This window comes from Podarcis vaucheri (genome assembly GCF_965113315.1).
Source record: "Podarcis vaucheri genome assembly, chromosome: Z".
Lineage (NCBI taxonomy): Eukaryota > Metazoa > Chordata > Lepidosauria > Squamata > Lacertidae > Podarcis > Podarcis vaucheri.
In genome coordinates this window covers 21158945-21173561 of record NC_138758.1, presented here as the reverse complement: position 1 = coordinate 21173561, position 14617 = coordinate 21158945, and the positions used below count along the sequence as shown (strand labels likewise).

At 42.1% G+C, this 14617-nt stretch overlaps 1 protein-coding gene across 10 annotated transcripts in view; it reads left to right on the top strand.

The window, feature by feature from the left end:
• Positions 1 to 14617, top strand: part of DACH2 (dachshund family transcription factor 2) — a 322493-nt gene that overhangs the window by 252141 nt on the left and 55735 nt on the right. For all 10 annotated transcript variants that reach the window (XM_082207563.1, XM_082207556.1, XM_082207558.1 and 7 more), the window contains one exon: positions 11935 to 12070. In XM_082207563.1, coding sequence (XP_082063689.1) covers positions 11935 to 12070 — 136 coding nt within the window. The remainder of the gene's footprint in view (positions 1 to 11934; positions 12071 to 14617) is intronic.

Below are 14617 nucleotides of genomic sequence, written 5' to 3'. Positions count from 1 at the left end.
CCTTAATTTATCTAAAACAAAGCTGCCTCTCCCTGCCTTCACCACTGCCCTGCTGCAAAATGTGCCTGCTCAGCAAAGTTAACATTTAGTACTCTGGAAAGAAATGTCATAACTATGAAATTTGATTTCATCTTGACAAGAACACTATACATTAGGAAGAGCTACAGTAGGCCCATTTAGAAAGCCTTCCTTGCCATCTTTAATCTAGCCTAATGTGATTAGCAGGTCCTACTAGCACTTCTGTAGTAAAGACTCTTTGTCAAAAACTCTACTGTAAATCCCTGCCTTTACAGTCCCGCTGAGGAAACTTCCTCTCTTTGAATCTTGGCTTGCCGTAAGTCATCCATGGGATCAGAATTTTAAACAAAATGTTAGCACTCCCTGTTCTGCAGGATATGTCTTTTAAGAAGCGCAGAATGAACTGAATTGAGTGTAAGCTGGTTGTTGATTGTAGGACTAGGAATGGGAAGATTTCTCATTTCCCCAGTTCAGGAAGGCTTTGCACGGATGCTTGAAGCTCTAATGGAGGCTTCATCTTCTACACCATGCATTTCCCATTGTGGTTTAATCAATGCCTCTATCCAGGGAACTTTGGGAACTGTAGCTCTGTGGGGAATGGGGTCGTCTTACAACTCTCAGTACCCTCACTGTTCCTAGGATTCTTTGAGGGAAACCATGACTGCTAAAGGTGGTATAATAGTGTTTTAAATGTATGGTGTTGTTATGACTGGAGCTGTTACATAGGAGCCAGAGACTCCACCCCCTTCCTAACTCTCAACCAGAACCTGATCCATACAGGTGCATACAGTGGTACCTCTGGTTACGTACTGAATTCGTTCCAGAGGTCTGTTCTTAACCTGAAACTGTTCTTAACCTGAAGCACCACTTTAGCTAATGGGGCCTCCTGCTGCTGCTGCACTGCCGTTCTCATCCTGAAGCAAAGTTCTTAAGCTGAGGTACTATTTCTGGGTTAGCGGAGTCTGTAACCTGAAGCGTATGTAACCCGAGGTACCACTGTATATGTAATTATCTCTGCTGCTAAGTAGCCTTGCATGAAGCTACCTGGGCACTTCACAGATGGCCCTGAAGCTCCTGGCTCACCTTCTTCATTTTCCTTATGACTCCGGATGGAATGAGCCAGCCAGAAATTTAGGTAACTGGTGTGGAGCCCTCTGGGTGAAGTAATACCACTGTCTAGGGTGTGAAGTCTAGGATGAAGTAATACCACTGTCATTGGTCTGAATCCATTGCCATGCATGTCTTATCCAGTGACTCCATTGTCATTGATGCCTAGATCTAAGGACTCCATTGTCATTGGTCTGAATTCATTTTCATTAATGATGCAGTCACTGGATGCAGTGACTCCATTGTCAGGATTGCTGGCAGCCTGGAGATCTGCTGAGGGAGAGTTCATGCTCCCTCTGCTCCTCCTCTAAGGAAACCCTAGGTTCCAAGTCTGAACTTTGACACAAGCCCCAGTCCAAATCCCCACTCACCCATAAAAGTGAAGATGCTTAGCACTCAAAAGTGTCCACTAGTGAGCATGCCACCCTGTGACATGCAGCCACTCCTGCTTGTCTAGATGAAAGATACAGAGGGGGAAGAGGTGGGGAGGTAAACCCCTATCCTTTGCATGGTCTGGAATGTATCCTATTATTGTGCAAAGATAAGAGCCATATTTGTAGCTCAGCCAACCTTTTGGCTCAGACAGACTTTTTCTCTGTCGCTGCATGAGGCAGGGCTAGAATTATTATTAATGGGTGGAAACTGGAATAAAACACACTTCAGCTAAACATTAGGAGAAATGTCATGGCAGTGAAATCTGTTTGACAGTGGAAACAGGCTGCCCTGGGGAGTGGTGGCTCTTCCTCACTACGGGTATTTAAGCAGAGGCTGGCCACCCGTCTGTCATCATCCAAAATGCTTGGAACTGTAGTTTGTTAATTGAATTGTAGCTCTGTGAATGGGAAACTACAGTTCGCGGGGTTGGGGAGCCAGGTTCTGTAAATGCGTGTTGGATGTGCTTTAATTGTATGGTACGGACTGTTCCCATTGTTGCATTCTGCATTATAGATCCTGCACTCAGTGGGAGGTTGACCTCCAAGATCCCATGTAATCTTGAAATTCATTTGATTCTACGTTCATTTAAAAAAACAAACACTGGGGGAAGAGGCACTTTGATATTATGGCACTTCAAATCCATCAATATATTAGTAGTAGTAGTAGTAGTTTTACTGATACACGTGCCTAATGGTAAGAAGACTGCAGATCTCCCAGTTATTCAGTTTGCTGTGCAATCATTGTGATGGTATAGCAGGAGGAATCGATGCTTCTTCCTCGGGGATGCAGGTTTGAGACCCGTAAGTGCCAGATAACAGTTCTTCCAAAGCTCAGTGGTAGCTTCTGGTAAATAATAACCAATGCGCTGTGTTTGTCTTTAATGTTGGGAGAGCTATTTTGAGTTGCAAATCCACATGCTTTTCTGTAAAAGCTAACCTGGGAATATTGTCAGACCAATCGCTTATTAGCCTTTTACTGTGCTTCAGGTCCTTTTAATGTTGGCTCAGCCGCCAGCGTTTGTTGTTAATAACAAATATAGCCCTAATGTGGGCTGGAAATAGCATTAACGTCATTAAGCCTGGAAACATCATTTAATCAGTCAGACACAGCATCAAATAAGGAATGTTTTCATAGTAGGAAGGAGATTGCAGGGAGCTCGAGAGAGAGAAAAGCCTAATTAGTTTGAAGAAAGTGAACCATGTGATGGAAAATAATGGCTAGGCAAAAAGAAGGGTGGGCAGTGCATTTAAGATGCCTAGAAGGGCTTGCTTCACCCCTCCCAAGTTTACCCATGTAGATTTGAGGAAGGCAATCCTCAAATCTCAACAGGTACAGCTGACTTCTTCTTTCTCCTCCTCCTTGTGTTTTTCGCAACCAGAGGCAAATGGGACTTCCAAAGCAATGCTATAAGGGTGTGGGGGGTTTTCTGGCCTCTTGAATCTCTGTGCAGAGCTTGGGTATGGGGTGGCCATGGCAGGGTGTGGGTGTTGCAACATGTCTTGAGCTCCAGTTGAGTCTCAGCTAACAGCCTCAGTATGCATTCACCTCCCCTGCTTTTCCTTCACTATATGATCACATGTTTCTTTGTTTCTTGCTATTATTTTGGAGTCCTTTTTAATTTTTAAATTATTTCATGCACCTCTACAAATCTTGGAGTTCCCCCAAATAGGCAGGTATCTCACCAGTGGTTTCTCAGTAGCCCAGTTTTTGGCTTATAGTGCTGCTGGCATTGGCTGGCTGAGTTCAGTATTAGTTGGAAGGTCTCTCCTGCAACAGCATTTTGTACACAGAGGAGAGTTTGCAGAGGCTGGGAGGCTTTCTAGCTTTCACTCTCTTGACAAGGAAAATGGAATGGGCAGAGAAACAACCACTAACACTGCCTCACATCAACCAGTCTTCCTTGCCATAGTCTTAGCAAAGAAACTGTTCGTCATTTGATCCAGGACCTTGAATTCAGTACTTCCTTACAAAATAAAATTGCTTTCCAAGAATAAGCGTATTAGAACATAAAGCTGCAGCTAGCCTACAAACTATTCAAAATGCTGATGGACAGGAACCCACCCAATTCCTATAATTTGCAAATGAGCAAAAACAGTCTCCCAGCTGTGTGATGGGAATAGTGTATATACTGGATTTCGATACTTGCTCTTCACTGTGCACCTAGTTCTGCAGAGACAGCTGGAAAATCTTCTAGATTATTTTCTCCCCAAGGGGTTGCAGATGCCACAGAAGCAAACTTGGAACATACTAAGTGCCCTGCTGGACCTGAGCAAAGCTCCAGTTTCATATGTTCCACAGTGACCAACCAGATGCCAAAAGGAAATTGCAGCAGGGTGTGCAGAAGGAAGATGGTGTTCAACTCAAGTTTCCACTTTTCTAATCCATGACACCCCTGCTGAACCCATCTGTGTGTTTGATGGGATTTTATCACATATGTTGTTGACTGACATATAATGTAGTTTGACTATTCCTCCAAATGAGGAGTTGGGAAACTGTGGCTCTCCAGCTGTTGCTGGACTGTGACTCTCAGTATTCCCAACCATTTTAATTGCTGACCACAGCTGATGAGAGTTATAGTCCAACAACATCTGGAGGGCCAGAAGTTTCTCATCCCTGCACTAAATGTCCTCTTACCTTTATTTTAACAAAGATCTTTGCTGGGCCATTAATTTACCCCCCACCCCACCCACTTATCTGGAGTAGCAATACTGATAACAAGTCCAGGAAATGTTATAATAGCACAAAGGAAATGTCTGTTACTATTCTTCGACTCAAAGAGAATTGCCAAAGTGGTGTGTTCTTGGTTGGCTATTTACCAATATCCTCTGATTATCTATGGGTTTGTTTGGGTTGTTGTTTTTCCTTTGGCTGAGCAGCTGGCAATTAATGAGTTGATGAGAAATGGTCACAATGCAGTGAAATTAGTAAGTGAACATCTGGTATTAAAAGCTAATGCATGCTGAAGGTGGAGGTAATCTTTCAGATTATAGTGAAACAAAAGTCCAGTTCGGGCCTGAACAGGAAATGCTTCTTGTAGGGGGCAGGGGGACAGGGCCATCCATGCTGGCTCTGCCCCAAACATCTTATCCACTTACTTCCTAATCTTCTTGTGTTGGGTGGGGAAAGTCTGAAAGGGGCTTCTCATTGCATTCCCTTGGACATGAGTTGAAGTATTCATTCAGTTAGACACCCTTGATTATCGGAGTTCCCAACCATGCTGCGCGTTCTATGTAGGTTCAGTGTTGAGAAGGTTGGGAACAGAGAGAGTGGAACTGGTGCACGCTGGGACATGGTGGGTGAGATGAGCTTGTGAGATGAGCCTTCAGGTTGATAGTCCTCCCCCCGCCCCTCCCCCAAGGCATAATTCCTAAACAGCACTACTCATTTTATTGATACCAAAGTTACTTCCTCTGGAGGGACAACGATGTTGTGGTAGAGCACGTTCTTTGCATGCTCAGAGGTAGAGCAGGTGACCCACATTCAGAAAGTCCAAGGTTAGCTTTCTGTTTCCAGTTTAAAAGCAAGAGGTAGTTAGTGAGAAAGATCCCTGACAGTCATGGTTACACAGTAGTCTGGTAAGCCTTTAGTAAACCAAGTGGTAGGTTAGAAAAGTGTGAAGTTCAGATCATTGCTCCAGGGATATGCTGTGGATGAGAAGCTTTGCTGTGTACATGGAGATCCCCCAACTCCACCGTAAGAGCTTCATTCATTGGGATTGCCCCCTGTGTTGAAAAGAATGGGAAAGTCTGCATTCCTGAAGCTAAATATGCAGGTTGTAGCTCACATGAGGTTCTGAATTGAAACACATCCATCCAATTTAAGCCTGATTTATACTTTACCTGTGGCATGGTTGCCATTTCCTGGTGGTGGGATTCTATGGAACATTTGGATGATTCTCTCATGTGGTTATAAGGATTACATGGGCAAAACAGTCCAGAGCTCCACCATTTCTGAATATTTGTGGGGAATGGGAATGTGATGGCTAGTCACTCCCAACATGGAAATGCTCATTTGGTCATACCCCATGATACTTCTGCATCCGTTTTAAAGGAATAAAAGTGCCCACTATTACCATGTTGCTTTCACAAATTTAGCTGAACATGTGGGAGCCAGGGGGCATAGCCAGAGAGATGTGCCAATCTTTAGACAAGGCTGTTCAGCACGGTACATCTTTCCCTCTCATATGTTTTATGAATGCATGGGGAGGTTCTTTGAAAACACTATTCCAAAAGGATACAGTGGTACCTTGGGTTACAAACACCTCTAGTTACAAACACTTTGGGTTACAGACTCCCCTAACCCGGAAGTAGTACCTCAGGTTAAGAACTTTACCTCAGGATGAGAACAGAAATTGCACAGCGGCAGCGGGAGGCCCCATTAGCTAAAGTGGTACTTCAGGTTAAGAACAGTTTCAGGTTAAGAATGGATCTTCAGAATGAATTAAGTTCATAACCAGAGGTATCACTGTGTTTGGTTGTCAAAAGATTGACCCAAAGGGCTACCCTTGATGCAGCCTTCAGCTCCTTCTGAGAAGTTCAGCCTCAAACAGGTATAATAACATTAAAAACACCACAGTGAAAACATCACTTTGAAGAGATAATTTACATTACCAAAGGTATTCTGTGTTCATTGGGAAGCCATACTTTCCCTATAAAATCACAGTCTTGAAGTTTCTTCATTTTTGTTTTCAGAAAGATCCTGAAGCAGGGTGATGTTGTTATGCTGCCTCCAGTTTCATTAGTGAGTTAACTCCCACATTGCCCTGCCCAGAAGATCACAAGAGGAAAGGCATAAATTAAAAAGAAATATCGAGACAAATGTATGAATAAAATTTCCAGTATTCAGACAGAGCTGCAAAACCCACTTGTCAGCAGAGAAATGCCATTAAGTCCTTAAGGAACTCATTAATAGATTAACATTTGGATGAGTAATTATAGCTGCACTAGAAATAAAAATAAACAAGCAAGCCTTAGCATCACAGCTCCTCTAAACACTTGGCACACAAGTGAAGATCAATACTATGAAATATCACTGCTGGAAGTACTAAGGTCAAGTTGATTATGTCAAGAATAGATATGCTCTGCATGTGTGTGTATCTGTGTGTTATGTATATGTTGTTGTGAGTTTGGCTGACTTGATCACTGTGAATGGGTAGTTTGGGCCCTGGCAAAAGCCATCTTCTGTCATGTGGTACCCATTGGTACTGAACTTATAAAGGGGCTATGCAGAATGCATGGACTAACACACTACTGGTTAGTCCCCCATGGTTGGGGCTCCCCCATGGTTGGGGAGTACTGGCACTCCCCCATGGTTGACGCATGATCTTATCTATTTGAAGCAGACATGGGTGTATATGCATAGGGTTCCATCCATGGAAATGGGAGCACTAATGTCAATACTTCCACATGTATGAATCCCTTTAGGGTGTTGGCATCTAGTGGGAACAGTTAGCCAGTGCATTCCAGGCAGCCCCTTAACAAATTCATGGGTGACTTGCATTTAAACCAAAACATAAAAATGCAAATAAAACATCAATGTTCTCATGCAAACTCCTACAGTTAAATCACATGTGTGCGCGCATGCACACACACACACACAACCGCCACTTGCCCAATAAGCACACTAACAGCACTAAAGTAGGACTAAAGGTAATGTTAAATGCTTTTTAATGACTGGGTGGTCTGCTGAAGTTCAGCAGTTCATTTGCAGGGGAGTAGGGTATGAGAAAATGTCCTGCAGGTTGCATTTCTGTACATATGTTAGAAGGGGGGATACAAAGGGAAATAGGACACTTATTGGTAAATGATATTATTATTATTATTATTATTATTATTATTATTATTATTATTAAGCCCATATGTGTTTGTCTATTTTAAACTGGCCGCAGTTTCAGTTTGTATGGAATGAGAAAGGAACAGAGAGAACTGGTAATTTTTTGACAGAGCTATTTATTAATTATTTTACTTTGAACAATGTGTATAAAGTGTTCAACATTTTAAAAATGCAAAGCAATGTACCCAAAGTAAGAAAAACAGTGCATAATGAAATAATGTGAAACCAATAAGAAATGCAGTAATTTCACATATCCACAATAACCAGCAATATACATGACTCTCAGACTAATCTTGGAAAGCCTTGGCAAAGAGAAATGCTTTTAGAACGGTATCATAGAAAGCAAGGCTCTCCCATCCGGCTACTGGAGCATCAGGTGGCAGATGCTGATGGCGTGGAGTGGTGGCAAAATGTTGGTGCACAGTTGAGTTGTCTTTAATTCTTACGCCATCCTGATGCCCTTCTGTGCAGTGAAGGACGCTGTCCCTTTGCCAGTGCTGAAGTAAGATTCAAATACCACCTCCTTCCCTACAGATCCTCTCAGGTGTTAAGATTGGAAAAGCAGCCCTTTTAAGACTCATGCCACCCTAAGAAGTTCTGCAGGTGACAGCTGAGGAGAGGGCATTATCTGTGGTTTGACTAGTGCCTTTGTTATACACCTTTAGGTGCCAGGCTAAAATGTTCCTGTTTAACTAGGCGTTTGGCTGATTGACATCTTATGCCTTTTTAAATGTGTTGTCGAAGGGGAGGTGGTTATTGGTTGTCTTTGTTTTGATTTTTAGTATGGATGGATGGATGAACTGACGGATGGATGAGCGGACGGATGGACAGAGAGACAGACAGATGATAGATAGATAGATGATAGATAGATAGATAGATAGATAGATGATAGATAGATAGATAGATGATAGATAGGTAGGTAGGTAGGTAGGTAGATAGATAGATAGATGATAGATAGATAGATAGATGATAGATAGATAGATAGATAGATAGATAGATAGATAGATAGAGGTGGTAATCTTATGTTGTTAACCGCCCTGAAATCTACAGGTATACAAATTTTAATAATGATAATAATAATAATGACAGACCAGCACTTCGAATTGTCCCCAAAATTGATCTGGAAGCCAGCACAGATTAGACAACGATAAAGTAATGTGCTCCCCCCAAAAAATCCTAGATAGTACGCTTGCCACTGCGTTTTGCACTAGTTGAAGTTTCCAAACATTCTTCAAAGGTAGTTCCATGCAGGTCTACTTTATCTACGAAAGGGTGTAGCTGGTACTCCAGCCAAAGCTGTGCAAATTTGCCCCTGGCCATGTGTGCCACATGGCAACCCAGGAGCACCTGCAGACTGCAACCCTGGTTCTTCAAGTAGAGTGCAGACCTATTGACAGCAGGCTTTAGTTTTGTTGTAGCAGTCTTCTAATACAGGAATGGGGAATCTGTGGCTCTCTGATTCCCCTGCAACTCCTACCACTCCTGACCATTGGCCATGCTTGGTTGGACCTGACAAGAGCTGGAGTCCAAGCACCACAGGTTCCCCTTGCGCTTTTCTGATATTTTCTTCTCTCTGAGTGAAGAAGCCTTCAGAAAGAAGACTTTAATGTATTGGGCTAGCGGAACAACAGCTATTTCATGAGAACAAAACTGAAATACATGAAGAGTGACATGGGGCTGTAAAATTCAGAAACGACAGAATGAAGTCATCAAGGTGTAAAAAAAAGATTTCAGGCTTTGAGCTTTGCAATTTTTCTATTGAAATGTCCTCATTGATTTGTTACAAATACTGTTAACCCTGTGTTTGGAAAATGGCGGGGACATTATCGCTTGTGTTCTCATTTGTAATAAAATAGATTAACTTGCTGTGAAATTTTAACTAGACGGAGACACAACAGTAGCTACCTAATGAACCACAGCTCATTGCTGTTAAGTAGCTTAATAGATGCATACTGATTACGGGGCTGAAAAATGGATCTGTTTACGTGCAAAGAAGAAACCGCTCGCATATATTAAGGGGCAAAAAGAGAATCACAACTGCCTTCCATTATAGAGAACGTCTCAATCCACATCCTGGTTCTCATTGCTGGGTCTTCATTTATCACCAAGTGCCATCTAAATGTAGTTTGTCAAGAGTCCAGACCTCTAGGGAGCTCCACTACTGCCTACCTGGGAAATGGAAATCCTTCTCACATCATGCATGTGCCCACAGGTTTAGTTAGCAATGATGCAAATGTGCTTTCTCTTTCCAGGGTTCATTATTTGCAAGTTAAGCTGTTCTGTCATTGTTCCATTAGGCCAGAGACTACAACTCCCATCTTTCCTGACCATTGGCCATGCTGGCTGAAGTTGATGGGAGTTGGAGTCCAACAACATCTGGAGGTCCATGGGTTCTGCTTTAAAGTCTTGAATCAAAGGGGTTCTCTGGGGCGAGTAAGGGGTTGGAAACTAGGGGAAAAAACTCTTCAAATGCATGCAATAGATGGGAAGAATTCAAAAAACAGAACCAACGCTTCCTTGTTTCTCTCTCAGGTCCTTTCTCATTTTAGGTAATTTAATCCAGAGGCCATTTTCACTACCCAAAATAGTAGTGCCTATTGTTCTCCTCCTTTTCTTACCAATATAGTTATAATCTCTGCAATAATATCCTACAGGTCCCCCGGGAAGAGAGAAGGAAAAAACACCCAATGTTTGTTTCAAACTGATTTAAATCAAAAATGCCCTCAAGATACAGAGGCACAAAAGGCCTTGAATAGATTACGATCTGTTTAAGGTTAACAAATATTTTTAATTAGTAGACAAATAGTACAGCAATTAAATGCTTCTCTTTTAAGTTTTATTAGTTATTGTATGTTCATTAAATAAGAGATAATGAGTTAAAAATCATGTCCGTTGAGGATTAACCACTGTATAATAGATAGGCATCTGCTACATGATTTTGAGGTTCACTTGGCATTGAATGTCCAATAACTATCCTATTAAAAAAACGAATTTCAGGCAACATTTTCAGCGCCGTGTGTTTGGAATAGACAAATGCTACGTACAGTATTGCAATTAGGAAACTCTGTTCTAGGACCCCTTGCACAGCCTGTTGGAAGCAGAGCTTGAAATATGAGGCTTGATTAGTAGCATGGCACCTTAACACATTGCCAAAATAGAGGAAGCTTCCTTATACTGAGTCACATCATTAAACCATCTAGCTCAATGTTGTCTAAACTGACCAACAGCAGCTTCTAAGATCTCAGAGGGGACTTTCCCCCAGCCCTACCTGAAGATGCCAGGGATTGAACCTGGGGCATTATGCATGCAGAACAGATGCTCTACCACTGAGTAGTGGCCCTCCCCTCCCAAGAGGACATGTATCACCAACAGAGGACACAAAGAGGATAGATTTACATAAAATTTGCATGTGTTAATTTGTAGGTATAGAAAATTGGAAATAATTACTGTGATTTAAATAGTGGGTTGAAACTGTGACCAGTGTGCCTGCTTAGTCTGCTGTCCAGCTGCTAACTACTGATGGGCAGCTTCAGGACTCATGATCTCCCTTCTTTTTTATCTTTAAATTGGACCTGGATCAATCAGCACTTGAAACAGAGAACTGTATTCCGTATAGTAGGATACCTTACTGACTTGGGAAGCCAGAGCCTAAAATAAAAAAATCACTGGGCAGGATCTGGCATCAGCACGGAGAGAGATCAGAGCTGCAAGAGGTGGTGAGAAAGAGATGTTTGATGGATCTAAGGACGGAGCCTCTCAGACTTTGCCAAACCTTGAGGTAGAGCCTAGCAGATGTAGGTGGACCCAATCCGTAGAGCAGAACACAAAGCAATTCAGCAAAGTTGTGCAGCAGGAGTGGCTAGCCTCCTGAACTACAACTCCCACTATTCCTGGCCATTGACCTTGCTGTTTGGGGCTGATGGGAGTTGTAGTTCAGCAAGATCTGGAGAGTCACAGGCTACCCAACCCTTGGTGTACAGCATAAAAATGCATTGGAGGTAAAAAAAAAAAAAGCCTGCCCTTTGGGTAACTGATCTTGAAAGTGTATTCTAAAGTAACACCAAATAATATTTGATTGCTGTAATTGCTTACTATGACATGGTCATCTCACACAGCCACTGCCTTAGCTTGTACCCCAGGTATTAAGGAGTGGAGTTAAAGCACTCCCCCCCCACCTCTCTGGGCTCTTTTCTACCTTTGATTGTCTCTCACCAGAGCACTCTGGGGCTGGTTGATGCCTGACTGCCTTTTGAACAGCCACCTGCAGCACTCTCCCTACCTGCTATTCCCAGTGGTCTTGAGGTCTTGAGTCCCCCTTGTATTCAAAGGCACTGCAACAGAGCCATGCCAGCATGCATTCCTGCTCTCCCTCTTGACTACCCTTCTCTGCCTCTTCTGCCGATGCACCTATGATAGTACTGTCTTGGCAGATATATGTGTGTGTTCTGATAGGTTTGGGGGATGGCCTAGCCATCAGTCTGAATTGGGGCAGCAGTGATGTACTCCAAATACTTTATTTTAATGTGCTTCTTCTTTCTAAAGGAAAGAATTCATGACAGCCCTTCACCAGCCCCATCCATGGAAGAGAGTCAGCGGCCCGGGAGTCATGCCTCTTCACACCAGAGCAGCAGCATTTCAAGTTCTCCATCGCAGCTTGACAACACATCAGATAGAATTGGTTGGTACCCTATTCATGGCGACTGTTCCGATGCCACTGTTGTCTGGAAGTGTCCTTTGTCAAAGATCTCTCACAAGAGACAGGTGGAAAGGAAGCTAATTGTAGGAAGTGAGCATATATCCAAAGGATGCAAACAATGACTGTGGGTGGCAATAACATTTAATCAGTTAGATTAGCCACTTAAGAGCACAAGCCTAAGATTGTTCTCAGAGAAGTTCATCCCACTGAGTTCAGTTGGATTTATTCCCAAGGAAGATTGCACACCCAATTTTAAGTGGAGAGAGGAATATGATACAAGCTTGAATCCAATTTAATTAGGTAACAGTTATACTTAGTACTTCCTCACAGAATATGCTCTGGTTGGTTTCAGCCCTGGAAAGTTTAGGAAACAGATTATATTAGTTTAGGAGAGCTCCTGCAAGTCCGAGTAAAGAATATGAGCTGGATAGACCAATGGTCTGACTCTGTGTAAGGCAGGCTACCTACGTTCCTATAGTCTCAGTCTGCAATCTGATTGCAACCTGAAAATCGCCATATTTATTTTAAAATGTTTGCTCTCTGACAACAAACATTCATCAGAGTCATGAAAAGTATGTTGATAATAATAATAATACTTTAGAATAGAATTTTAATAGTTCTGTTAAGTATGACAAATGTAATTTTTAATCAATAAAGAAAATAAGAAAGCCAAATATCATATAGTTACCTTATCCATGTGATTTTACAGGTGCTACATTAAAAGAAAAATCTCAGTGGCAAAGATTATTGTCTTTGAACTGTCATCCATCAGTTTGGGTTGTTAACCATCTAGCTGTCTATATCTGTCTATTAAGTGAGAGGAATTACAGATAATTACCAATTCCTTAAATCCTCCGGTCTATTAAAAGCATTTTTCTTCCGAAATGATTTCAATGAATCACTCTTCTTAATTAGTTAATCTGAACATTTCAGAGGAAATCACTCATGTCTCAACTCATCTGCAGTTTTTCACTTTCTTCGTGGTTTTCTTTGTATTGTACTTGCAGGCTTAATTCCCCCTGTCTGCAAGAATTGGTAATTCCCTCCCTCCAAAAAAAAATAAATCCATTCATTTTGTCCATACCCCTAGACTCCCATTTCTCATGTGTATGACTAATGGATGGAGGGTGCACAGTGCTATTTTTCTAGAAAAATAGGTGCCAAAACGTACCATGAACACCTCCTCCGTTCTCTTATAATGGCAATGGTGCCCACTGGTGCTCACTCAGTTCTGGTGAGTTCCTGCTGGAAAAAACCCTGGGGGTGGCATGGAGCTATGCCTCATGGTCTTGCTCATGGCAAGTGTGCTTATCTGGCTCTTCCCTTCTCACAGAAGACAGAGCCCCCTGTTTGGGAGCCCCAGTGATGTGGAGAAGGGGCCAGTGGGAGTATAGCTGGCTGCTCCCTTCAGATTTTCACTGAACATGCCATTGTAGCAGGGCACAGGGGTGTTGGAGTACATCTGTTGGCAGAAAACATAGCCCCAGTCTACCTTTAATGCGTTAGGGTTTTATATGGAAGGGATAATGTGGGCTCCTAACACTAGGTGCCTTCCTACACAACCACTTCAGAATTGATCATACAAGGTGCATGAGCAAATGGTGCATATGGATTTTTTTGAACTTGTGAATGTGTCCAACATGGTACAAAGTAGGGGAACCGGGCATTTTTTTTAAAAAAAGTGAAAGATAATTCCTAGAAATGGTGGTGCTTTATATTTGAATGATCTAACTGGTGTGCATTTTCACGTTCCACAGCAATTTTGCTGTCATCCATTACTAGACTCCAGTTGCCAGTATTGATCACAGAGCAGGGATGGAGAACCTTTGGTCCTCTGGATGTCAGACTACAACTCCCATCATCCTTGGCCATTGGCTAGGGCTGATGGGATCTGAAGTCCAGCAACATCTAGAAGACCACAGGTTACCTATCACTGATATAGGTGGGGAAAAGTATTTTGCAAATTCACTTGGAGATGTGACCTCTCTCACACTAGGAAATAGTATTACTTGGTATTTCAGAGAGCATAAATGGATTGACATTTGAATATACCTCAGGCAGATTAGTAGAATATCATCAATGGTGATAAAGGAGACAACTAGGATAGAAATTAAGGGGTTTCCAGCTGTAATGCTTTAGGAGATACGAAAAAAAGGTTTACAAATGGGTAAAAGCTTAATGGTAAGGATTTGCTGAACTAACAAATTGAAGTGGAATACAAAGAAGGGAGGTATGAGGAGGTCTGGGGAAATAAGCGTAAGGAAGATATGTTATGGAAAATTATTTGTTTTTTAACTGTTTTTATGTTGTATGTTGTATTTTGTTTCTTTTTATTTTTCATTTTCATTGTTATATTTTAAAAACTTTAATAAATATCTTTTTTGGGGAAAAAAGATAAAGGAGACAACTAAATAATTATGTGAAAGCATTTGTAGTAGGAAGAGTAGGTATCTCTCCTGCTAAGGCTTGCTTCAGTTGACACAATCCTACACTGCAATCATGGTCGGGTTAAGCTTTAAGAACATCTGT